The following is a 27,098-nucleotide window of genomic DNA, read 5'->3' on the forward strand; positions in this document are numbered from 1 at the left end:
AGGGCCTAAGGTTTCTGGACGTATCTGGGTCTGTCTCTGGGCACTTGATTTGGTCCCATCGGTCAATTTGTCTTTCCAAAGTCTGCCAATTGTTGTGATAATTCTGGGTGTTTTCAGTAAAGCAAGGCACCTGCTTCGCTCTTCAGGGGTGTTGAGCCTTCTTTGGCTATTCTTGGCCCTTTGCTCTTTGGTATTCATTTCCAAATCCGCTTGCTAAGTTCAAACAAAATGAAACAACCCCAGACCTATTGGTGTTTTAACGCAGAACTGCATTGTCTACAGATACATTTGAGAAGGACTGGCTTCTTTGCTAAGTCGGTTTCCCCCCCACCCACCAACACAGTATAGTATTCCTTTACTGGCATCTTCTTAAATGTGTTTAAATAACTTTCTATAATTTTGTCCACAAAAAACATGTCCTGAGGACAGTGCAGGCACCTTTTCCATCTTTCTATTTCCACATATTCTAAATAGTTTACCTCTAACTACTTCAAAGGTGTTTGTTAAGTCTACTTGGGGACTTGAAACTTTAATGGTGGAATGTCTAGCACCAGAGTCACCTCCCAGGGAAGATATTCTCAGAAAGAGGGCTGGGGTGGGTCAGCATGGAGAGGATATGATGGTGGGGGGGGGGCGGACCTTCTCTAGTCCCTCAAATAATATCATAATGTCATTCACTGGTGTCATCTACCCATCCGTGATAAGAAACACCTTTCACACTTCACAGCTTGCAAAGCATCTTCAAGTTCACAGTATTCAATCCTCCAGCATCAGAAACGCATCAGGTGAGACCCCCGGGAGTATTTTAAAGCAGGTGAGGTTCCCCCTTTGGCGTCCTGTGTCCCTGGTCCATCCCTCCCAGGAGGATGAGTGCTCAAGGGCAAGGAGTCAACGTCTACTTCACGGTCATGAGCGATGTGTGACTTATATCAGCTACCTTGTTCTAAACACTTCCTTGCTGTGTCACGCACTCGTGTCTTTTGCCACGTGGTTGTTTTACTTGCATTTATCTTCTCCAGGGATGTGGGCAATGAACTTCCTGATTGGATTCAACTAAAGATTATTTAAAGTTTCTAAAAAGTATTCTTCAGTGTATGTTTTTCCAAAATAAGGAATGAAGCGTGGCTTTGACTTCCCTCGATGTCTGGAAAGGAGTCCAGAAGCTTCTCTCCCACCTTCATCTTCCTCCTCCCGCTTCCCAATATCACAGTCCTTATTAGTATTAACCAGATTTCGGATGAAAGCTTTTCCTTTCCAAAAAATGTATTTTTGACATGTGCATTTGGTTTCTATCCATTGTTACAACACCTGTTTGAGCTGCATCTGGTGTTTACCTGGCCTCAGTCCTTCCCTACTTCTACGCCAGACCTTCTCGGCCTTCAACTGCCCTCAGCTTAACCCATCTCTCTGCTGCCAGAAGATCTCTTCAAGGCATTTTCCTTTCAAGACTGATGCCTGGCCATATAAGTTAGATGCCTTGGTATTCCCTAAACCTACAAATGACAGCTGAGCTGGGGATTAAATTTTGAGATCACAGCTTTTCCGTACTTATCTGCAGACCTCGAAATCCATTCTATTATTTTGAAATTTAATACTGAAAACATGTCTGTAATGGCCTGGCTTTTATTCTTTTATAAACAATTTTTCTCTTTTGAGAAAAAAGACATTTTCCCCTCGTAATTAAAGAAAACAATTCAGAATGTGAGGGAGGCTTAACAAGGGTTTTTTCATTTCACTGAAGAACTCACCCACTCCCCAAACCCCACCCCCCAATCTTTGATCACTGCTTCCGGTCCCATTGCCCCAGATTCTTATTTGGATACACCTGTGGTTCTCAGGCAGGCCCTCTCTCTCCTTCCCTGTCTAGCATCTTTCTTCTTATGACCCTTTTGTCTCGAGCCTCTTTATTTGTGAGGACTTCCTGAGTTTCTCCTCCGCATCACTGATTCATTTTCCCTACGGTGTCCATCCTGCTCTTTCACGCCTCGAGCAGCCCTTGGTCTGTCATTGAAATTTTGGTGTCTTACAAGTGTTCCTTAACCCCCTCGCTCCCTTCCCACTTCTTCCTTCTCTCTGGGAGCTGCATTCCATCACTGTCCTTTCTCCTAAACTTCCGCCTTCCACCCACACTGACTGTCCTGCAGGGATCGCGAACCACAGGACGTAATCTCCCCACAGAGGTACCCACACCGCACTCCTGTTTTATAGGCTGTGCAAGTACAGAGGTTCGGGGTGTAGGTGGGGCAGAGGGAGGGAGCAGCTTGCCTTCGCCGAGATGCCCACCCAGCTGGGCCTTTGATGGAGGGTTTCCCAGCCTCTTGCTGGTGGGCAGGGCTGCTCTGGTTCATGAGCGTTTTGCTAAGTGGAAGGGCTCAGGTCCTAGCTTGGTCTCTGTTTCTGGCATTTTATCTATGCTCCGTCTTCCTAGCCGGTTTAGAGGGAACTTGAGGAAGCCTGGGGCAGGGGCTGACACTGTTTGTCTGAGAAATCAGTGCCGTGGTCTAGAGATACCCCTACCCTGGCAGCCTTCCTATTCCCATCCAGGTTTTTTTTTATTTTTTGGCCACGCCGCGCAGCATGTGGGATCTTAGTTCCCCTTCCAGGGATCGAACCCGCGCCCCCCCTGCATTGGAAGCGCAGAGTCTTAACCACTGGACCGCCAGGGAAGTCCCAACCACCACCCAGGTTTTAGCACAGGATCACCCTCTATGCCTCGGTGAAAGTGCTGGTGCCCAGGGGGGCAAAGACCCTTTCCTGGGGACCTTTATCTTCCATGCAAAGGCCAGGAAAACAACTGGTCAACTCAGAGAACAGAAACCCCAGTGACATCACACACACCGCTGAGGACCCTTAGAAACTTCTGCTGCCCGTCTCACGAGGGCCCTCACTCTAGGGGAGAAAAGGTATTTATTTCCCTGCCGGTGAGGGAGATGGCCACATTTTGCTAAAAGTATCACAGGACTTTGGAGGACATATAATGGCTAATTTATGTGGGACAAATAACTATTTAATAGCTTTCTAATTACATGACAATTAGAATTCCTATCGTGGCTGTGTCCTTAGGTATCTATTTATGGGCTGCGTGGAGCGGTTATGGCGCCTGCGACCATTAAGAACACCAGGATCCGTGGAGCGGGCAGCGCTGACAGCTACAGAGCATAATTACCCGTGCAATTATTCTCCTCTACCTGAGTAATTACATGGTGGTATTATTTGTGTGGTATTACAATTTATTCATACACCTAATCACAGTTTCCTTTCACAAACTGGGACCTGGCCCAGGAGGTGCTGATCGATTTTTTAAAGTAACATAAAAGTCATCTGATGAGCAGCTTGGCTACCAGGCTGCCTTGTGTTCACACGGAGAGGCGGCCAAGGTCTGGGGGGAGGGTGCTGGGAATTCACACCAGACACCAAGTTCATGGCGGCAAAGCCCACCCAGCCAGACCGTGAGACATGAGACAGGAGGATGGCTGCCCTCGGCACTGTGCCCACTTGCGTGGGCTCTTTGCTGCTACGTGGTGCCGTGGTCTCTGCTTGGTGCCTCTCTGCAGGTCCCAGCCCTTGGCCACCCTCTGGCCCAGGATGCATGACCCACCTGTGTTAGGACCGCCCGTTTCCTTGTCTGTCGGCTCTCCTGGACTTTGAGACTCACCGTGGCAGGGCCCTAGGAGGGTCCTTATGTTTTTCGGTAGCACACAGAGTAGGGGGTCACCGTGTACCCACCAAACCAGGCTGGAGGGACAGGCCCCACCGAGCTCTGGCCCGAGAATCCCACTTATAAAAGCAATCCTTTCTCGGGGCAGGAACGGGGGGAGGACGGGCTGAGAGATTCAGACCAGCGATATCAAGGTTATTTTCCCTTAAGAATTTCAATCACATTTTTTATAGCTCCATCCAGCATCTCTTGCATGGCAAGCTAAAAGCAATCAAGGGGGTGGCCAAAAAACTTCAGGAACAGAGTAGCAGGAAGGAGAGGCCAAGTCCCTGGCAGTTGCTACACCTGTCAGTGCAATTATCAAAGCTCAACCTTGAATCAGACACCCCAGGTAGAAAACAAAGGCTGAGACAGAAGTTGGGCAGGTGGCGCCCTGGTCCCCAGCAGCCCTGTCCCCACCCTGGGGCCCTCTTGCCGGTCCAGGGCGCTAGATCTTTGACCTGAACAAGGATGACCGCCCGCAGCCTGGGAAGTGCAGGTCACGGTTCCCCATTTACCAGGCGCACCGCTCTCTCCAGACTGCAGGAGGAAGGGCCCCTCCAAAGATGGTGAGTGGCAAGAGTGTGCCAAAGGTTAGAACTTTCTCAAGGTGACAGCACCAAGGATGGTGGGTCTCAGGTCTGCAGTCTTTGCCGCACGGCTGGGGGCCTCTGTGGCCACAGCACCTCGAGGCCTCGTGTGGAGGGAGGTGACATTGGTTGGGAACCTGCTGTGGGGCGTCTCTCCCACTGAAATGCTAGGGAAGGTGACAGCAGGTGCCGGGAGCGTGTGATATTTCCTGTACCTGCTGTAACAAAGCGTCACAAACTTAGTGGCTGTAAACAGCCCCGAGGTATTACCTTACCCTTCTGGAATCAGATGTCTGAAATGAAGCTTATGGGGCTTAAATCAAAGTGTCAAAGTGTCAAAATGTCAGTGAGGCTGGTTCCTTCTGGAGGCCCCAGAGGAGAATCTATTTCCTTCCTTCTCCAGCTTCTCGAGGCGCCCGCATTCCTTGGCTCGTGGCCCCTCCTCTGTCTTCAAGCCAGCAGCGCCATGTCTTCAGTTTCTCACTGAGACCCTCTGAGAAGGACCCTTGTGATGACATTGGGTCCACCTGGATAATCCAGGATAATCTCCCATCTCAAGATCCTTAACCTAATCCCATTTGCAAAATCCCTGTTCCCACCCATTTATGGTGACATTCATAGGTTGTGGGGATCAGGATGGGGACGTCTTTAGGGGACCTTATTCAGCCCCCAACTGTGCACAGTGGCTACGCCCCCGTGGGCCTGCTGTCATCCGTCCTTGTCACAGAGGAACCAGGAGGCCCAGACGTTACGTAACAGGTCCAAGGGCACCCTGGCTGACAAACAGGAGGGTCACACTGGAACCAACTTTGTCTTTTACCGTGCGCTGTGGTCCCGTCAGACAGATAGACAGAGGGGCTCGGACACTTGGACATTTTATTCCCCCCCTGTGTGGTCACAGGTACCCACTCCCGTTTATTTGGGAAGACTCTCCCACCTCCCACGGCGGACTATCACGTTGGGACCATCCATCAAGGCCGCTGCCTTCGCAAGTGGCAAGTCCATGATCTCTCGGAGACATGGGGGTGGGTGACACTGGGTTCTTTGTCCCTGCAGCCTCCCTGCCCTTTGCCAGCCACTTTCTTGTGGTTCTAGTTCCATCTGACATCTTTCCAGTAAAGATCTCTCTGCTGCTGCCGGCTTGCACTGGTTTCCGCTGACCGCCACCAAAGCCCCCCAGCCACATAAAGCTGCAGTGCTGGGGGGCCGTGGACTTGCAGGAGGCTGACATTCCTTTTGCAGGTGCAGAAGCTGAGGCCCACAGAGATGTTGTCCTCTGCAGGCAGCCCTGGAGGACAGGGCAGGGGCAGGCCCGGAACTCAGGTCCCCACTGACCCCCAGCCTTTACCCTCCACAGCACAGTCTTAGGGCTGCTCAGGGCCAGGGAGCCCCCCTGGTACACACACACACACACACACACACACACACACACGAGGAACAAAAAGACGCTGTCTCCCTGCATTGTAAACAGGAGCAGCCTTGCAAATAGGTTCATCTGTACCATTTTTCTAGATTCCACATATATGCATTAATATACGATATTTGTTTTTCTCTTTCTGACTTACTTCACTCTCTATGACAGTCTCTAGGTCCGTCCACATCTCTACAAATGACCTAATTTCGTTCCTTTTTATGGCTGAGTAATATTCTATTGTATATATGTACCACATCTTCTTTATAGAGACACAGATATAGAAAACAAACATAGGGACACCACCAAGCGGGGAAAGGGGGTGGGTGGGATGAATTGGGAGATGGGGATTGACATATATACACTAACTAATATGTATAAAATAGATAACTAATGAGAACCTGCTGTATAGCACAGGGAACTCTACTTCACTTTGCTATACAGCAGAAACTAACACAACATTGTAAAACAACTATACCCCAATTAAAAAAAAAAGAGGAGTGGCTATCTCCGGTCGCCACCAGCCCTCCCCCAGCCCTGCTCACCAGCGGATTTGTGTTTGAGCTATGTTGGACTCATTCCAGTCTTTGGGAACAAACGCTAGGGCTCACTCCATCTCCTGATCCCATCCCCCCGTCCCCATGCCCGCAGCGCTGGGAGCTGATGTGGTACATTCTAGTCAGTTCCTAGGGGCCCATGATGTGGTCATCCTGAATGGGCCTAGGCGGTAAAGTTGGACAAGACGTGGTGCTGGCCCAGGAGGAGCCTCCACTGGTCTGGAGAGAATGGATGAGATGGACCCTGACAACGAGCCCTGTGCATACAGTGGGCTGTGGGTGCTCATGGGAGGGAACAGGCGTTAATTGAGCACCTACTACACGTCCAGGCGGGTGCTGGGCCCTTCATAAGCTTTGTCATATTTTTTCTTTCCTGTGCAGAGCGCATCATGTCACATTGAGGACACAGGGTCTCGAGAGGCCAGTGGCTGCCCAAGTTCACCCCACCCCAGTAAGAGAAGGGGAAGTGACCAGTGACAGGTAGATTATCAGTGCCCCAGGTCCTGGCCTGGGTTCAGGGCCTGCTGGCATGGGGAACCCCCCCCAGCTCCTCACACAAAGCCCCCCCCCACCCCCACTGGGGTCCACATCTGGAACACTGTGAGGGCAGGGCACCTCCACGGGAAAGCAAGTTGGCTGAAATGGCTGGCTGTGAGGTCTTTCTTTCAAGCTAAAAATGTACACTTACTGCTGAGTTGAAAGAGGCAAGAAGAGGGAGTTTGAGATTTGAAAGAAAAATTCCTCAAATAAGGAATGAATTTTTTTTTAACAGTATAGTTAGAAGAAACTCAACAGAAGCAATGTCAGTAAATCCTGGTTGACATGGGCACATGGGCTGTTCTTTCTTCCACCTGCTCTTGTTCACAAAACCTTGCTTGCCTGGCTTGGGGACCCATCTTCCCTTCACTATATTCCACTTGGGTGGGCTGACCCTGCCCCCCAGAGAACACATGACCAGACCTGGCCAGTCAGAGCACCAGCTCCCTCTGGCCACACCCACCGGTTCAGGAACAGGTCACATGATCCAGCCAATGGGAGTCTTCCTTGGGATCTGTGTTGAAACTACTGGGAAAGGACCCCTGCTCCTTCTGAGATCATGGTGCCAAGGATCACATGTGCCTGGGGCTGCCAGAGGTCATCTTTTCCACCAAACAACCCAATTGTGCCTGAAACTGAAGCCTGAGCTCAGGAGAGCAGAGCCGAGAGGTGGGGAGAGACAGACTGATTCCTGATGTCTGTCACTGTTAGAGGCCCTGGATCAAGCTGTGCCTGAAGGAAGCCCTACCCCTGGTCTTCACAGTTACATAAGCCAATGTATTACTCTTCTTGTTTGAGTGACTTCATATTACTTGCAATCAAATGAGTCAGCATGGGGGGGTATTTATTTGGTGGCTGGTTTGTCAAAGGAAGACAAGTAGAACAGAAAACACTAGAAATAGAAGGCCCCACAAAGGTCACACGCAGACATCTGCTATGTGACATGGGTGCTGCCACTCTATCCCTTCGGCACCCAAGCCTGACACCACTGACCAATCAGGCCTCCTTCCCACTGCACTAACACGGCCCCAAGTCCTTCCCATAAAGACCTGCAGAGAATGACAAAGGTAGGTGGTGATATACCTATTTCCAACCAACGTCTAGTTCAGAGAGGTGAAGTGGCTTGTCCCAGCCTCCTCACTAATCAAATCCATGTACGTACATGAGACACTTTGTTCCCTTGATTTATATTTTCCCTCACGTTTGACAATTTCTCCTAGTGTGGGCAGCCACCGGATAAACCACACAACTTGCCAAATTCCCGGAAACTGGGGTATTTGTACATGAGGGGAGGAGAGGCATGATCAGTACCTTTGTGAATTATAGAATGCAACTGCCAAAGCTGGGTGACAGACAAATACTGAAAATATGCATACAAAGCACTTTCCCTGGGCTTCCCTCTGCCTCACCATCGATTTGCCCTGTACCCTCGACAGAGCCTGGGTGGCAGGGAGGGCACAGTAAGAACCCCCGCCCAGATGGGGGTCCAGCTCCTCCACACCTCCCACACTGCCCTGACCCCGAAGAATTACTTCATCTCTCTGAGCCGCAGGGTGCTCACCTGTAGGGGGAGGACACCTGTGGCTCAGTTGCTGTGTGGCTTCAGTGCATAATGATCAATGTCATCAGCACTGCTCACGGAACGGCAATGGCTCGGTGCCCGACCCCGTGCCCAGGACCCCGGAAAGCACCTCGTTCAACCTTTACAGAAACCCTGTGATGAGGGCGCCCGTTTTACCGACAAGGCTCAGAGGGGCTCAGGAAATAGCCCCAAGTCCCAGTTCTTCCTAGATCCAGGACCTGTGTCTCCACTGCTGGGATGTAGAGGAGCTGCACCCTCCTCTCGCCGGGGCTGCTGTCAACCCCCGACCCCGCCTGAGCCAGCATCACCACGCCCACCAGTGTCAGCCACGGGCACACGCCTGCCCACTGTTTTCCGTCCAGGCCCTCACATTACAAAGCTCCTTCCATTCCGAGGAGAAGCCCTTCAACCCTCCCCCCAGATGGCAATGGGACGAAAAGGGTGTGGGACGACCTGGACCCCGGTGGAACCCGATGGTGCCTGGCTCTCCACGGGCACAGACACCGCGGTATTCTCAGGTCCCTGGCAGCTTGGGGACCCTGGGACTCTGGGTAGTGCATGAGTTTCTTATGGTTGCTGTGGTAAATTACTACAGCTTCAGGGCTAAAATAACACAGGTGTATTGTCTTACAGTTCTCCAGGTCTGAGTCCCAGATCAGTGTCGCTGGGCTGAAGCCCAGGTGTGGGCAGGGCTGCTTCCTTTCTGAAGGCTCCAGGGGAGAATCCACTCCCAGCCTTTCCCACCTCCTAGAGCTGCCCGCATTCCTTGGCTCATGGCTCCTCCTGTCTTTAAAGCCAGCAGCACAGCATCTTCCAGTCTCCCCGCTCCCTTCTCTCCCCGACTCCCCCTACCACCCCGTGACCTTCTGCTTCCAATGTCACATCTCCTTCCCTGATCCCCCTGCCTCCTCACAAGGATTATTGTGACAACGGTGGGCCCAGGGGATAATCCAGGATAATCTCCCCATCTCAAGAGTCTTAGCTTAATCACATCTGCACAGTTCTCTTCGCCATGAGAGGTAACAAATTCACAGGTTCTGAGGATTCGGATGTGGACATCTTTGGGGGTCATTATTTGGCCCTAGCAAGGGGATGGAGAGGTGTCGTCTGTCCTAACTGCCTTAGGGGAGGTGTGGCCCAGGGAGGGTGTACCCTGAGCGGGAGGAACATGGCGAAGGGACTGAGCTGGAAGGGAACACCACTCCTGATGGCCAGCTGGCCAGCGGGCACGGGCCTGTGGGCTGGGGAGGCGGGCAGTTTGGGCTTCACACGAAGAACAACAGAAGGCCAGGCGGCCCAGGCAGAGCTGAGCTCTGGAAGCTGAGGGACACAGGTTAGGGGGGGACAGGGGTGATGGTGAGGAGGTCACTGGGGTGAGCCAGGTCAGAGGAAGGGTAGCTCGGGCGGGGGTGGCAGAGGACACGGAGAGAGGCCCAGGGCATTGGCGGGAGTCCACAATGGGTGGGGTGTGGAGGGTGAGGAACTTGGCAGTGCAGAGGACCACGCTTGGGGTTCTGCCCGTGTGCCCGTGGGGATGTGGCACCATCTGTGGATAAAGGCCTGGAGAAGACCAGCTTACACGTCAGGATAGGAGCTGATTTTGCAGCCTCGGGGTGGAGCCGTGGGGAAAAAAATTCAACCAAGGTGCTGATGCAAAAAAAAAAAAAAAAAAGATGCCAGAAGCTGGAGGCGCTCTTAACCTATCAAGGGCCTCCTTGCGGTGACTGGGCTTCCCCCATTGCGGAAATCACTTTCAATTTTAAGTCGTTTTTCCCAGGCTATGGTCCTTCAAGTCTCCTAAGAGCCCCCACGGCACAAGGACAAACACATCATCTGCCACGCTTTTCTGAGCACTTGTCTTTGAAGGGAAGAGGGGTGAGATTCAGGCTGCAGCCAACAGCTGATCAGAAGCAGTTCTCTTAAGCCCCGCCCTCACTTAACGGGGATGCTGAGCAGGGATGCCCTGGGAAACTGGGATGGGGTCTGCGCTCTTCAGGAAGCTTGTGTCAGTGTCCTCAGCCCGGAGGCAGCATCCCTTCCCACACCGGCTGCACAGGACACAGTCGATGACCTTCAGTGCCACGCGGCGTGGTCACCCTGTGTTCGTGGGTCCCCTTGGCGGCCCTCAGGCACGAGGGAAATAAACCCATCACCTGCTCTCCCATCCAGAGGACAGCACCATCCATTATGTACCTCGTATTGAGCCAGCCAGGGCTTCTGTCACTGCGATGGAGGCTACGTCCAATATAGAGACGGGGCCACGATGGGCCAGGAGGGGGTCCACGCTACAGGTGAAGAGGAAAGATGGTGATCACCCACCTCCCCGGTCTCTGGGATGCAGCAAAGGTGGTTCTGGGCCAAGGACACACACCCTGGTTTGCCCTGAAGACAGAGCCAGCCAAAGGCTTCAATTTATGGGTCAAGTGAGGGCAGCAGGTCTGGCAAACACCAGGGCCTCCCGGGGCCTGCAGCGACGGAAGAGTGGACTCGTGTGACGTGGGGCCCCGAGAGACATGTCCACATCCCGCTCACCACCCCATCGCCTCACTCCGTGAGCCTCTGTTTTCCCATCTCTGATATGTCGGCTACAGTCACTGCCCCTGGGTGACGCCCCATCGCTCTCGCCTCCCCGGCCCCAGCCCGGCCTCTCTCCCTCTCACTCCACCCGGCCCGGATGGACGGACACGTGCACACACAGAGCACAAAGCAGAGCACAGTAGGTGTGCATCAGGGGGTCCCTGGGGTCCCGCCAAAGAGGATGAAGTCCCTGACACACAGGGGCGTGGCCCCGAGACGCCCCCGGGATGGCCTTTTTACATTCTACTTGATTTCGTGGCTGTGGTCTTTGGGGTTTCAGAATCTGCACCATCAGCAGAAGAGAGAGTAAATCCAGAGTCTCTTTCCCTCTCTGTTTATTAGTTCCAGAGGTCAGAGCCCAGGAGACGTGTTTTCTGAGAAGTAAGGCTTTTTCCCTTTCTCTCCTCTCTCCTGCAATAACCTACTGGCTTTAAGAGGGCATCATTTTCCACACATTAGCTGAAGTTTCGAGGGTTTCGCTCTATTTCTGAGACAGAAGCTCTGTATACCGACAGGCCCAACTGAGCCATTTTTCTCACGGACAGGAGAGGACACTCGGTGCTCCGGGGAAATGGAGCACATCGCTGACTGGAAGCGAAGGCCCATGTAGCACTAGGTCTACTTCCCAGCCCCTGCAGGCCCCCGCCATCTGGCTTGTCTTCCCACCGGGCAGGGGCTCCCACCCCTGGTAACTGATCTCAGGGCATCTCGCCACGCCCTGAGCGCCGATCCGGGGGAGGGGGTGACACCTGGGGACCGTGCGGGCGGGGTTCAGGAGTCCTGGTTTTACCCTCAGAGAGCTGGGGGTGCTGGGAATCAGTACTCCACCCCATCTGCCTCGTCCATCTGCCTCGTCCTGTGTGCCGAGTCTGACCAGAGAACTCCGGAACAGGAAAGAGGTCTGTCCAGGCTGAGGGGAGCCCCCTGAGAGCCCACCCCATGGAATCAGAACAGCAGTGGGCACATACGGCTCTTCTGTACTGCCAGCCCTGACTTGTCTCCTGCTCTGGCCTGGCCACCCTGAGGGCCTCCTGGGCATCACCTCTGGATGCTGCAGGCCAATGGACACAGTGTATCCCATCCTGGGTTCTTCATGCTCCCCCTAAGGTCTACCGCCTCTCCAGGGCCCCCCCGTATCAGGAAACAGCACCCCCATTCACCCACTGCTCATACCAGAAGACTGGGGGCATCATCTAATCACAACATGTCTCCTGACCATGTCCCTGCCCTCCCCGTGAACCTGCCCACCCAGGATCAGCCTCATCATTGCTCACCTGGACCCCACAGGTGTTGGAGCCACACAGATGCCCATCAGATGGCTGAATGAGTGGACGGATGGATGGGTGGGTGGGTGGATGGATGGACGGGTGGATGGATGGGTGGATGGATGGATAGGTGGATGGGTGAGTGGATGGGTAGATGGGTGGGTGGATGGATCAGTGGATGGGTAGATGGGTGGGTGGATGGGTAGGTGGATGGCTAGATGGGTGGGTGGGTGGGTGGGTGGATGGATGGATGGATGGGTGGATGGACGGGGTCGATGGATGGACGGGTGGATGGACGGGTCGACAGATGGATGGATGGATGGGTGGATGGATGGATGGATGGATGGATGGGTGGGTGGATGGGTGGGTGGATGAATGGGTGGGTGGGGTGTGGATGGATGGATGGATGGGTGGATGGACGGGTCGATAGATGGATGGATGGATGGGTGGATGGATGGATGGGTGGGTGGATGGATGGATGGGTGGGTGGGGTGTGGATGGATGGCTAGATGGGTGGGTGGGTGGATGGATGGATGGGTGGGTGAAGAGTGGACTCTCCTTCAGTCCACGCCAGTCTCCCCACCACAGCAAAAGAACTTTCTTAAAAGATAAGCAAACCAGCACATCTGATCTCATCTCATGGACCCTTCCAGCCTCGCCCTTGAGAACAGCCCACTCAGGGCTCCCAGGGAGCCCTGGGTCCCCCCACCAACAGACTGCCTGGAGAGCATCATCCAGGCATGACTTCAATTTGCAAGCATGCAGGAGCACAGGGTGCCATGAATGCTCCCTGGAAGGCAAAAATCTACAGCAGAAACAAAAATCAACAAGACCTGCCCACCTCCCATCCCAGAGAACTAACGCTGTGGGTGCCCAGCCTCTCCTCACGTCAACGGAGCACACACCAAGAGGGTGCATCTGGCGTCTCCCCGAGGTGTTTCACATTCAGGTGGCAGCCCCGGTCCAGGCCCAGGTCCCAGGGTCCGGCGAGGCGTCCTGAGCATAAGCACTGCATGTGAGGGCGCCACACCAGGGTGCCCACGTCCCTGTGCCATGGAAAGCCACAGATACAGATGTGGCCAGCTCTGCAGCAGCCCAGATCAGATGTGGACACCCCTGAGCTTGCCGCCTTAAGTTCAGTGTGCATCTCAAGCCCATTTTCTGACAACAGGGAGAAGGCGGGTCCTCCCAGGGTGACGGGAGGACAGAGTAGGGGTCCAGGCTCAGGCCTGATGGCACTGTTAGTCCTGGGAAAGATGCGCAGTGGCGAGGTTGGTCCTCTCAGAGTCCCCGCTGTGTGCTAGGCACTGTGCCTGCAGACCCATGCACTGGCCTGGCTCAGCGGTGGGAGTACTAGCCCCGTGATGCTGTACAACACACACACTGCATCTGCGACACGGGGGCCAGGCGCTGTGGTACATCGTGCATCATCTCATTTAATCCCCAAATTACACCTCAGAGAGCCAGGAGGGGGAGACACCAGGATGCGAACCCCCTCAAAGCTGGGTTCCCCCCACTCTGTGCCTCGGTCCCTTCCTCATGGCACGTTCTTGGTCAGATGTTTGGGCTGGAACAGGGAAATGCTGGTCAACACTCGGGAAGAAGATTTCAAAGCAAAATATAACACGGTCGCACAAGCATCTCAGTGAGAGGAGAAACAAACAAAACGAAGTCCTTGCTGCTTGGAACACTTTTTAAACACACAAGCAGATCCTGGGCTTCCAAGCTCCTGGAAACAGGGTCTGGGGATCCCTCAGGACACAGCGGACAGCAAGTCTGCCAGGGGCTGCTGCTCTCCATGTGGGGGGAACGGACAGAGATCGCCCCACCTAGCAGTCCTCTGAGCAACAGGAGGGTCTGCAGGTGGCCATGTCCATGGGACGGAGCTAACCTCGGCTCCCTCCCGAGGGCCGACCACCACCATGCACCGCTGGGGCCAAAACAGGAAACAAGACAGGGACTGATCCAAGAGGTCAGCTGCCAGGGAAGAGGGGGCGGGGCTCCACCCAGAAAGGGGCGGGGCCTCCACAGCAGGGCGGGGCCTCTGCACTAGAGAGGAGGGGCCTCCACAGCAGGGAAGGGAAGGTGCCTCCATACTAGAAAGGGGCGGGGCCTCTATACCAGGGAAGGGGCAAGGCTTCCAAAGCAGGGAGGGGGTGAGGCCTCCACACTGAAGGGGAGGGGCTGCCAGGTAAGGGGCGGGGCCTCCATACCAGGAAGGAGTGGGGCGTCTATACCAGGGAAGGGGCAGGGCCTCCACAGTAGAGGGGAGGGGTCTCTATACCAGGGAGGGGGCGGGGCTTCCACAGCAGGGAGGGAGTGGGGTCTCCACACTGGAGGGGAGGGGCTGCCAGGTAAGGGGGTGGGGCCTCGATACTAGGAAGGGGAAGGGCCTCCACAGCAGGGAGGGCCTGGAGGGGCCTCTATACTAGTGAGGGGGCTCAGGGTTGGAGACCAGGTTTGGGATAAAAGGCAGGGGAACTGAGTAGAGGAGAGAGAGACAGAGGCAGAGATGGAGAGACAGAGAGAGTGCCTAGGACCTGTTCTACACCTGGAACAGAAAAGACATCCAGAGACAAAGAGTGGAAGAAAGTGCTTACTTTCATGTTTTCACACACTGTGAGAGTCCCACGGAAGCAGACATGCCACGGGCTGTAGAATAACTCACAAGCCCCGGCCTCACCTCAGCTGCAGGACACAGTTGCACCAATGGGGCAGCAGGGGCGGGAGGCAGCACCACCCGTCTCCCCAGAGAGAGCTCTGAGGTCCAGAGAACTTGGTTAAACCGCTGCACTGGGATTTGAACTCGGCTCCCAGGCCTGTGCCCTCTCCCTTAGGCTTCCCGCCGCCCGGGGGGGGCGGCCTCCGTGACCCTGAGGACAGGCTGTTAGGTGTGGGAACAGAGCTGCTCAAAGGTGGACCTGGCAGTGGGAAGGGCAGTGACAGTAGGGCCACCTGGGCAGGGTGCAAACCCTGACTTGGCTGTCCACTGGCGTGTGGCCTCGGAGAAGCTCCAGGACCTGTCTGGCCTTGGTCCCTTCTCCTGTGAGATGGCGCACAAGTCCTGACTTTGCCAGGGGTTGCAAGGATCAGAGATAATGTACCTAACGCTCCTGATACGGAGCCTGATACATAAACAGCCTCTGGAACTCGGGCTGTTCCACATCACGACCAGTGCCGCCTCTTCCCAGCCATGGTTTGCTCTCTGCGACACTGAGTTTCTCGAAGGCAAGATTTTGGTCGGATTCATTTTTCGATCCCAAGTGCTTGGCATGTGGCAGTTTCTCAAAACGTCTCAGGTGAGCGAGCAGAATGAATGAATAGGTGAATTGATGGAGATCTTGTCCTGACCCTGTGCTTCTCAAATTAGGAGTCATGTACCCAAGAGGGTCCACGCTGGTGGCTGGGCCAGGGGTCCTGAGGCTTAAAACAAGAGCATTCTCCTGGGTCATCAGGTTAACAAAGACTTTTTGTTGTAAGTGTGTGTGTGTGATTTTAGTATTCCAACCAACACTGATATATCATGAAGTAAAGTGAAAATTCACATGACACTTGAAAGCAATTCCATGCCGCGGCCAGCTCCCCCGGGCTGTGCCTTCACACCCTCTCCCCGTGCCATGGGGTTCTCGTGCCGAGTCAGAAATGTACTGCTAGTCCAAAGCCAAATCGGGTATTCAGACAGCACGGAAGGCATACGGGGGATGTTGAGGGATCCTCAGGGCCCCCAGGGTCTCAGGTCATGCCATGACAACGGTAGAATGCCTCGCCCATGGGCATCAAGGCGGGAGCTCTGATTATATTACAGGCAAGACAAAAATAAAAGGGAATTCATTTTGTAAGACAGGTTGCAAAGTGGTCTCTTAAGAAGCTATAAAGTACTGCTTAGCCTGTAATTGTTGTTAAATGGACTCCTAATAGCATTCACATCTTCCTGCAAAACCTATCCATTACCGATAACTGGAGAGGTAGACCCTCCGCCCATGCTCAAGCAGGCGCCCCTGCAAATAAAGAACCCCATCTTTTCCCAGATCACACTCACTCTGGGGTAAACCTGTCCTGCTGGAGGCCGACTTTGGCCCCTTTTCTTATTCCTCCCACAGAAATGCAGCAGGAGAGGTATGGTTTCCCAGGGCTCCACCAGAGCCTCAAAGGTTCAAGAAGGATCAAGTTGCTTGTCCAGTTCACCTTCACATCCCAGCGCCCAGCAAAGGACCCCAGCACATAGTAGGCGCTTCCTCTGCAACTGATATTCACAAGATTGGACCGAGGGTTCCCACCCTCCAGCACCAAGCATGCAGCCTGGCACACAGTAGGACCTTGACCCACATCTGCTGAATGGATGAGGGTCGGAGTTGAGACAGAGCTTGGACATCTGGTGAAACCTGCCCTCTGGCGGAGGAGAAGCCAAGACACGTGGTAAACAGAGCAGAGTCTGGGCTCCGCCCACGTGCATCTCATACCCCAGCTGCTGCTCTTCCCCTGGGAGGAGACCAGGAGAGTCCAGAATGCTGGAGCTGGAAGGGGCTTTGGAGAACGCCCAGTTCAACCTCCTGATCTTATGGAGGGGGGACACTGAGGCCTGGAGAGGAAACAGGGTCTGCCCTGAGTCACACAGCTCAGCTGCGGTCAGATCGAGCCCTGTCCAGCCACAGTGGGTTGCGCTGGGCTTGCACAGACATGGGGAACCCCACCTGCTCCCTGGAACCTTGCTGCAGGGTGCCTGGTGAGCTCAAAGGTATGACAGAGGGTGCTCTGGCATCTAGCAGAACTGGATTTAAATCCTTGCTCAATGCCAAGTACAGAGACACAATATATGTTCAATGCATTGGTGACACCTGTGCTACCTACCAGCTGGGTGACCTGGACTATTCTCCCAGCTTCCCCCGAGCCTCTGTTTTCTCATCTGGGCAATGCAGGTGATGATGTAAACCCCCAAGTCATGCCCCACCTCCGCACAAATAAATGACTATGATTGACATCTGGTTCTGGCCTAGGGCCTGGCATACTGAGAATGATCGCCAGGGGGTGGCTTAGGAATTGAGAAGCTACAGATGAGCGAATAAATGAATGCAATGACAAGGGGAAATCTTTCCTTTCATTAAATGGAAATCTCTTTCCCTGAAGGGGTCCCACCCAATCTCCAGTCCAGCCCATTGCACCCGTATTTCCTGAGTATTGGCTGAGTGCTATGGGCTGTGCACAGTTGAGGAGATGGACCTGAGTAAAGTCCAGTCTCCACCAAGCAGTCTGCCTGGACTGCTTCCCGATCACTAGGACCGCCCTTCAGAAGTTGGAAGACCAGCCCGTGGCCCCCAAATCTCCCCTCTACCTTCACCAGCCCCCGTGGCTTCCGGTTCTTTACTTGACATGGTCTCACATCAGCTTTTTCTGTGACAGGGACTGTGGCTTTTCTGCTCCTACATGCATTTAAAACATAAGGTGAGGGCTTCCCCGGTGGCACAGTGGTTGAGGGTCTGCCTGCTAAGGCGGGGCACACGGGTTCGAGCCCTGGTCTGGGAGGATCCCACATGCCGCAGAGCAACTGGGCCCGTGAGCCACAACTACTGAGCCTGCGCGTCTGGAGCCTGTGCTCCGCAACAAGAGAGGCCGCGACAGTGAGAGGCCCGCGCACCGCGATGAAGGGTGGCCCCCGCTCGCCGCAACTAGAGAAAGCCCTCGCACAGAAACGAAGACCCAACACAGCCAAAAATAAAAATAAATAATTAAAAAAAAATGTTATCTTTAAAACATAAGGTGACATTCACAGGTGCCAGAGATTGGAAAGGGGACACATTTGGGAGCCGTGATTCAGCGGATGTCTTAAGTGGCAGTAATGAGTGAGGTTCTTTCAGCATTCACCTGTCAATCTCCCCTCCATCTTTGCCCCCGTTAAGAGATGAGACACCCTGGGACCTCCCTGATGCGCCCTCACTGGAGGGTCACGGCAGAACTGGACTGAGGACAGGGCTCCCCGGCCTGGGTGCTGTCCCCCAGACCACCCTACAAATGCAGGGTGCCCCACGCAACCCCAGGAAGGAGCCTCGGGCTCCACACCTACAGGCCCCATCCAGGTGCAGGGGGAGTCTGCGGATCAGGTGGGCAACTCGGCAATAGCATCCATTCAGCGGGACCGGCTGCTGCTTGTGGCACTCACTCATTCATTCGTTCGTTCATGCATTCATTCATGCATGCATTCATCCTTTAACATTGGCTGAGTGCTTGTGCTGGGCACAGGGGCCGACCAGACGCAGCCTCTATCTCCAGCGATATTTCCAGGCTAAATGTCCAAATTATCAAATAACCTCTCACAGGCATCGCCGATCAGTGTCCTATCTTTTTTTAAAGATGCACACGTCTCCCTGCCTGCATCCCCATCCCAATGTTGCCTGCAGAGGAGGTCCTGCTGAACACCCCAATCAGAGCCCCAAGCTCTCCATCGGCCCCGAGCCCCCAGGTAACCAAAATTGATGCTTCACTCCTGGTGCCCTTGCCTGCCCGGATGCCCTACGTGACCTAGAAGCCCCTTTGCTGAGCCCCCGCCCATCATCTCATTAACCCCCAGCCACTCCCTTTACAGCAGGACACAGGCTCAGCAGCGGCTGCTTTGCGCAGGACCAGGGTCTGTCTGGCCTCAGTGCTGGCAGCCTGGCAGCCTTCCCTGACCTCACGCCTCAGAGACTTCTCGTTCTGTAACTGCCACTGTTGCCTCTGCTTTTCTCGTTTCCAAAGGAGGACGTGGCCTTTGGGGCTGGCCCTGGAGCCACCGTCACATCTGGGCACCTGTGGGTCCTCCCAGCTGGTGAGGGATGGCAGGGTCAGCTTGCAGGAAGGTTCCAGGACCGGGCTGGCTAGACAGACGGAAATTGGAGGACGTGCAGGAGATGGGTGGCATGGCCTCCCGTGTCCACTGCTGGCTGGAGTTTGGGGGTGATGGGGGGGCCTCTGGCTTGGGTCAGCAGCAGCCCGCGGCAGCCCTCCCTTGTCTCGCATCCAAATCACAGTGGCCCCAGGGAGAGAGATGACGGCGGGCAGGGAAGCAGGATGTCTGTCCTTGCGCCTTCCAAGCACTCAGCTCTCCTGGCCAACGAAGGTCTCTGTGCTATGCACATGCTGCTGCACCCAGGCCTGGGCTAGGGTGCTGCCTGGACATTTCCCTTGCTGACCCCCCACCGCCCCCCAAGAGAACCCTGTGGCTCAGAGGGCAGGGACGGCACACAGGAAAAGCGCTGAGCTCACAGCAGAGCAAGGGCTGCATTCCAGCTCTGACTCCTCACCAGCCCGGGCTGGGGCCGACCAGACACGGGACGAGGACAGCTCAGGGAACACGCGGGCTGAGCTGTGGGGGGTCGGGGTGGGGTGGTAGTTGGGGGGTCATTCCCCCGTACTTGCTCTCACTCCTGCACAAGAAAACCCCTCAGCTCTGGACCCACATGAGGCTGGGGTCAAATCCAGGCCTCCCACCACCAGCCGTGTGATTAAGTGCTAAGTCTCACCTTCCTATGCCTCAGTTTTCTGCCCTGGAAAGTGGGATAATAACACCTCTTTCCTAGGCCCCTGTGGGACAGAGTGAGATCGTGCACGTGAAGTCCCCGAGCAGGGCCCAGGGAGACCCGGGCACTGGCAAAACCAAACCCCTGCCTCTCTCCATTCAGTCCCGAGTCCCCTCCGGGCAGGCACCGGTGTCCCTGTGAAGTTCCCCCCTCTCCAGCAGCCCTCCCCACCTCTGCATTCCAATTCTGTCCATCAGGAAGCTTTTACAGCAGTAAAAGTCAAGGAAGGGGGTCGGCGGAGGGGGGAGACCTGCTTTAGAAAGCTGACATCCCATTAAAAAGTGCCATCAAGATTCCCTGGACAGCCCCCAGTGAATGGCAATGCACATCAGTCTTCACGTCCCGTAAAGTCTACGATGGGGCCTTGGTCCCTGCAGAACCTGCCAAGTTCACGCACACACCGACTCCTCTGAGCCCAATAATCTGCCGTCAGCGTGACCAGCAAACCCTCCAGTGCCCTCCGCATCCAGCCATCTGGCAATGATGACTCTCTTCCCGGGATGCTCATCAGTCTACAGAGGTTTTCCGGGCTCTACGTTGCGTCAGAGCATCTATCGGTGCCCGTGGGCTGGGCTCGTAAGCAAGGGCTGGGCTCTGGGTTCTAATCCCCAATGTCACAATTCTCTGCGGTTACATCCCATTTCCCAGGAGGAACCTGATCTGTCCAAGTTCCTCTCTGTGACAAGGATCTACTTCCCTGCATGGAGTCAAGTGCGCAGGACGGCTCTGCCCTCGGTGCTTCCTCTGACCTCAGTCTGGGGTCCCGAGGTGGCTAGGAGGCAACCATGGCTTTGCAAAAGGGTCTTCTCACAGAACCTGGTGGAGGTGGCCGTAGCCTGGTAATGACAAAGTTCCCTGATCCACAGTCAGGCAGAGAGCAGAGTCAGAAGACATGCTCAGACCAAGAAAACAGAAAGTAAAGCTCAGATGAGACACCAAAGCCAAATCAAAACTAAATAAACAAATAAAAAACCTTGCAGGAGATCGGGACTGCTCTTCACTGCTTTCCAAGGACACCAAACCAAAAAGAGATATTTTTTCTCTCCTCCAGAGTGGCCACTCCTGCCCCTACCCTGCTTTACCTGGATGGATGCTGGCCCAGGGCAGGGGAAAACAAATGCACCAGGACAACCTTTCTCCCAAGGCCCAGCTGCTGCTTTAAAACTTAATTCATCCAAATGAATTAAGGCGGAAGCGGGAAGGGTGACGCAGAGAGCTGGGAGGTAAACACCTCCGCCCCGCTGTCAGGATCCTGGAGAAGCAAGGCAGCAGCGGCTCCCGCTGTGCAGAGCCTACCTTTCTCTTGTTGGTCGGGCAGATGTAGAAGTTGTCGATGACGGTAGTGACGCCAGGCTGAAGGGTAAGCTTGGTGTAGGATGTCCCGAAGTCCGATGACCTGGGAGGACAGGAAGACAGCTGTCAGTGACAGGCCCCTCCACGTGCAGTTATCCAGCCTACAAGGTGTCCCCCGCCAGTGTGGGTGCAGCGCCCAGGACACCCTCGGGTGTATCCTCTCCCTTTCCCCGGAGCAGCATGCCCCAGGGGACCAGGAGGAGACTGGGGCTCCCTCGGGGACACCCAGGACTAGCCCAGGCCTGGAGCTGCGAATGCCAGCCAGTCTTCCCACGAGCCACCTGCCCTGGGCGGTCCACAGTCTATGTTGGCTTTACTGTATCTGCGTCTCACTGGTCACGAAGGGTCTCATACGTACTGACCACGTCTAGGTCCTTCCATCTTTTTGATTCCTCGGAAAACCTGGACAGATTACGTCACTATGTCCATCTCAAAGATGACCAGAGGACCAGGAGGAGGCTTGGAGGGGATACATTCTTGCCTGAAATCACTCAGCTAACAAGTGGCCGACTCAGGATGTGAGCACGGGCCCCCCACGAACAGCTGGCGTCCTGTTTGCTCTCTAGAAGTTCCCCGCTGCCCTGAGGCCTGTCTGTTTGTCTGTTTCCCTCTCTGGACCCTGAGTTCTTCCAGCGAGCGGCACCCTCCGCCCTGACCATGTGCACCCACAGGGCTGCAGGGGTGGCAGCAGGTACCCAAGCTCCAGAGCTGCTGGGAATCAGACCCCAATCCCTGTGCCGGCCAGTGGGTGTCAGCATCCGCTCGCCACAGCCGGGCCGGGGCCAGTCCCTCCCGCCCAGGGGGGTGCCCACTTTCCTGTCTGTAAGGCAAGGGCTGCAGGAGAGAATCTCTGAGATCTAACCTCCGCCCAGAGCGGCCGCAGCAGTGAGAGGGAGATAAGGCATCACGGGCAATTTCACAGCAACCAACACATCGGGACATGGGATTAATTCCATGCTGAAGCTCAGCACCCTCCGCTGAGCTCAGCTCAGTGACCCTGGGCCCAGCACTCCTTGTGACCAGCTGGTTAAAACGTGCTGTGGCCGCAGAAAGCTGGAGACATGGTCAGGCCCAGGCTGCACTTTGCCTCCAGTCCTTAAACCAACGTGCGTTATTCCAGAGACCTCAGCTTCTCCCAGGGTGTCCTGTCTTCTGACCAGTCAGGAGACTCACCCCAAGGCGGGAACGGGGCCAGGAATGGGAGCCCAAGGCTACTGAGGCCTGCCGTGCTGGTGCCCCTCGGGCCCATCCATCTTTCTGATCACCACTAGACCCGCCTGCATGGAGCTGAGCTCCAGGGCCGAGGGCGGCCGATCCCAGCTGATGGGAGGTGGAAGGGGGGCGGGGCGGTCACCTGGATTCCTGTCCTCAGACCCTAGCACCGCATGGAGCCCGGCCTGCCGGTGGCCCAAGCAGCCCCTTCCCCTCTCTGGGCCCACGGAGGGGCTGGACCGGGCCGTGAGTGTCAGACTTGCCCAGTGTAGCCTGGGCTCCTGGGGGAGGCCTGGAGCTGCTCAGCGTAAACACCGCACCCCACTGGCAGTGTTTCAATTCCATCCCATAGTACATCCTCAGCACTTTCTACAGGGATGTACTTCCTCCCTACTTCTTCCCCAAGCCTTCTGTTTCACTGAGGCTCCAGGAAGATGGGCTGTGTTTGTGGCCTTTGTGCTCAGGGGCCCCATGTCCCTGGAAGTCCTCAGGCCCCAAGGTCCTTCCCAGGCCAGGACAGAAGGCAGCCCCTGCCCTCTGACTCCCAGGGAACTCCAGCAGGGGCCGCCCCGCCCGACCCCCAGCAGGGTCCCCTGGACCTCTGCCCGCCCCTGGCCTCCCCAGGGAGGGCCGGCTGGAGAGAACAAAGCAGCCCCACTGGAGGTGTAACTGGGGAAGCACTTACTCTCAAAACCTCTGAGAATTGATTTTCTTTGGGAAGGAGGGAGTCAGAGGCCCATTAGCAGAGGATTGATCCAGAGACCCAGGAAATTCTAGAACCGCCCCCGACCCCGAAACAAATAGCTGTGCTTAGGAGCTCCGTGCCTGGTAACCTCTGAGCCTCTTGGTCCCTCACCTCTACCCCACCAAGCATCTCTAAGACCTGCGATTGATTCTGCCTTCCAGACACCGGGCAGTCCACTCCTTCCCTCCATCCTGACACCCACCTGCCCCGGCCCAGCTGCCTCCCCAGGGTCCAGCCTCCCCCCTAGTCCCCCGCCTGTGGCCACAGCAGCCTGTTCACACCTGCTCACTCAAGGGCACCTGCTGCTGTGGGCCCACAGCAGGGAGCAAGTGGGATCTAGGCCCTGCTGCCCGGGGAGGAGGGTGATAAATAGATAAGCAAAACTATAGTCATGTCAAAGGAGATAAGGGCTGGGAATAAGAATAAACAGGGTAGGGGGATGGACGGGGCAGTGGATTGCTGTCTCAGAGAGCGTGGCAGGGAAGGGCCCTCAGACTGGTGATGTCTGGGCTGAGACGGGAAGGAAGGAAGAGAAAGTGCTATGCACCTGGCTGCGGGAAAGCCACCTGTACTGGGTTGAGTAATGTCTCCCCCAAATTTACGTCTACCCAGAACCCGTGAATGTGACCTTTATTTGCAAATAGGGTCTTTGCAGATGGAATTAAGTTAAGATGAGGTCATACTAGAGTAGGATGGGCCGCAATCCAATGACTGGTGTCATTCAAAGAAGGAAACGTGGGCAGAGACACACAGACACACAGGGAGAACGTCATGTGGCCATGGAGACAGGCAAGGATACCAAGGATTGCCAGCCACCCCCAGAAGACTGGAGAGGGGCATGGAGCAGATTTCCCCTAGATCCTCCAGAAGGAACCAACCCTGCCGACACCTGGATCCCAGACTTCCAGCCTCTAGACTGCAGACAACAATTTCCATTGTCTAAAGGCAGCCAGTGTGTGGTACTTTGTATGGCAGCCCGAGGAACTAGTACAGCATCGCAGGTAGAGGGAAGGGCAGGAACAAAGGCCCTGAGGACAGGGGCCCCTCTCCCTTCTCTCTGGACAGGGAAGGATGGATCTGTTTAAAGCAAAGTCCTGCCACTGCATCACCAGCTATGGCAGCGTCAGAAACACCTCACTCCGCCGGACAATGCAAATCCAATTCCTCAGATAGCCATTAGCCCCAAGTTCCAGGCCACCTGCCAGAGACTGGGACATCAGTTCATTCATTCATTCACTCTTTCATTCAACATTTGTTCAGCTCTTTTATGCTTTAAGCATCACACTGGGACTGGGAATTCAGATTTCTTTATTTGTTCAAATTCATTCCTGCCACATATGTTTATTGAGTACCTACTATGCGCCAGTCACTTCATCCCCTGGTGAGTAGGACAGACACTGTGGGACAGAGAGAGCAGACAGATGGACACATCCAGAGAAACTTGGGAGACTCTAAGGGGGACGTCACACAGCCCGGGGCCAGGGGCCATCCTCGGCTGCCCCGCCCCCATACTGCCCCCACTGCCCAGCTAATCCATCTTGCTGACTCTTCCTCCTAAATCATTTACATTGCATCCCAACACCTCCATCGCCCCATCCCAGGCCCTCTTCACCTCCCACCGTCCTTGAGGGGGTCCTGGTGGACAGGCTCCGAGGAGAGGGAGGCCGACGCTGGCTGGGGGGCCGTCACCAAGGAAGGGACTGTAGAGTTTCCAGTGGGTACTGGAACAAATTACCACAAACTCAGCGACTTAAAATAAGGCACATGCATTATCATACAGTTCTGGCGGTCAGAAGTCCAAAATGGTCTTATGCGCTAAAATCAAGGCCTCTGCAACCTTCTGGAAGCTTCAGGGGAAAATCCGTTTCCTTGCCTTTTCCAGCTTCCAGAGGTGCCTGCATTCTGTGGCTTGTGGCCCATCCTCCATCTTCGAAGCAAACCCTCCAGTCTCTGCTTCCACTGTCACATCTCTTTCACCTGTAGCCAACTCTCCCTTTGACTCCTCCTGTGAGGACCCTTGTGATTACACAGGGCCCACAGGGCTAATCTAGCATCATCTCCCCATTGCCCATTGCCCCATCTTTTTTTTTTGGCCTTGCCACGCACGTTGCGGGATCTTAGTTCCCCTAGGGCCACGGCAGTGAAAGTGCGGAGTCCTAACCCCTGGACCGCCAGGGAACTCCCTCCCAATCTCCCCATCTTAATCACACCTGCAAAGTCCCCTTTGTCACGTGACATATTCACAGGCTCCAGGGATTAGGATGTGATATCTTTGGGGGGTATTATTCCTCCTTCCACAGGAGGGCATTGGAGCCAGGTCTAAGGTAGGGCTTTGGAGCAGGGTGGGGAGCAGGAGGGGCTACAGTGTATTGTGAGAGAGATGACAGGGCCAGAGGCTGACAAGGTGGATGACAGGGGCAGGTGTGAATGACCCCAGATGCCACAGAGAGATCTGGACCTGCTCTGGGTTACAGACCCCGCTAGTAGAGAAAAAAGAATGTAAACTATTTTGGACTTCCCTGGTGGTTAGGAATCCACCTGCCAATGCAGGGGACATGGGTTTGAGCCCTGGTTGGGGAAGATCCTACAGGCTGCGGAGCAACTAAGCCCGTGTGCCGCAACTACTGAGCCCATGTGCCACAAGTACTGAAGCCCAAGCGCCTAGAGCCCATGCTCCGCAACAAGAGAAGCCACCGCAATGAGAAGCCCACGCACCGCAACAAAGAGTAGCCCCCGCTCACCGTAACTAGAGAAAGCCCATGTGCAGCAACGAAGACCCAACAGCCAAAATTAAATAAATAAATTTAAAAAAAAAGAATGTAAACTATTTCATTATAATGTTATATTGATTGCATGTTGACATAATATTGTGGATATACTGAGTTAAAGTCTATTATTAAGATTAATTGCACCTGTTTCTTTAATTAATAGAGTTAAATTTCTAGGAGCAGTTCGGGGTTCACAGCTAAACAGAGGAAGGTGCAGAGATTTCCCGTGTTCCCCCTGCCCCCAAACGTGCATAATCTCCATCACGTCATGCACCTCCCTCCCCCGCCAGAGCAGGATGTGTGTTACAGCTGATGAACCGATACTGATACACCATCATCACCCAGAGTCTATAGCTTATGTGAGGGGTCACTCTTGGGTTGACATTCTATGGACAAGTGTACAGTGACATGTGTCCACCATTATAGTGTCATACAGAGCAGCGTCACTGCCCTAAAATGCCCCGGGCTCGCCTATGCACCCTCCCTCCCTGCCCCACCCCCATAACCACTGATCTTTTCACCGTCTCCATAGTTCTGCCTTTTCTAGAATGTCATCTATTGGTCTGTAGCCTTTTCAGACTGACTTTTCTCACTTAGTAATATGCCTTTAAGGTTCCTCCAGCTCTTTTCAGGTCCCCGGTTTCTACTTTTTAATGACAATCCACGCGTGGCTTGCATCCTATTCCTACCGGACTCGCTGGTCTGGCCACAGGCTGAGGCTTGGGTGGAGTCTGCAGGGTGTTTTAGCGGGGTTCTGCAGGGTCAGGTCCGTGCCCCCATCTGGAAGGGGATGAGTGGAGTGACCGTGGGAAAAGTGTTAGACGGTGTCTCAAAGCCCGCAGGGTAGGAGCTTGTCATCGCTACTATTTTAGGAAGACTGGGGTGACCGCGGGTGGGACACGTGACTGAGGCGGAGGGAGTGGCAGTGGAGAGGAGCAGAAAGGAAGGGCAGGGCACACGCCCGGGAGCTGGGGATGGCAAGGTGTAAGGTCGAGGGAGGAGACGGAAGGTGACTCGGGTAGCACGGAGGATGGAGGATGCTGCTTCAGATGGGGTGTGGCTCGGGGAAGTCAGGACAGCCCCTGGGTGAGGCTCACTCACCGGCACCCACTAAGCCTGCAGGGTACGGTGGGGCTCGAAGATGGGCGAGTTCAGAGCAGCACGTGTTTCCCTGTGTCCACGGCCTGGGCCACCTCCTCGCCTGGCACTGGTCAGGGGGGTCCTGAGATCCCGTGAGGCCAAGAAGAAGGGGTC

General features: G+C 54.9%; 1 protein-coding gene across 1 annotated transcript in view; it reads right to left on the reverse strand.

Annotated features, from left to right (window-relative positions):
- Window positions 1-27,098, reverse strand: part of SORCS2 (sortilin related VPS10 domain containing receptor 2) — a 499,376-nt gene that overhangs the window by 165,764 nt on the left and 306,514 nt on the right. The window contains exon 3 of the mRNA XM_061191944.1: window positions 21,063-21,162. Coding sequence (XP_061047927.1) covers window positions 21,063-21,162 — 100 coding nt within the window. The remainder of the gene's footprint in view (window positions 1-21,062; window positions 21,163-27,098) is intronic.

Source organism: Eubalaena glacialis, chromosome 5, assembly GCF_028564815.1.
Source record: "Eubalaena glacialis isolate mEubGla1 chromosome 5, mEubGla1.1.hap2.+ XY, whole genome shotgun sequence".
Taxonomy (NCBI): Eukaryota; Metazoa; Chordata; class Mammalia; order Artiodactyla; family Balaenidae; genus Eubalaena; species Eubalaena glacialis.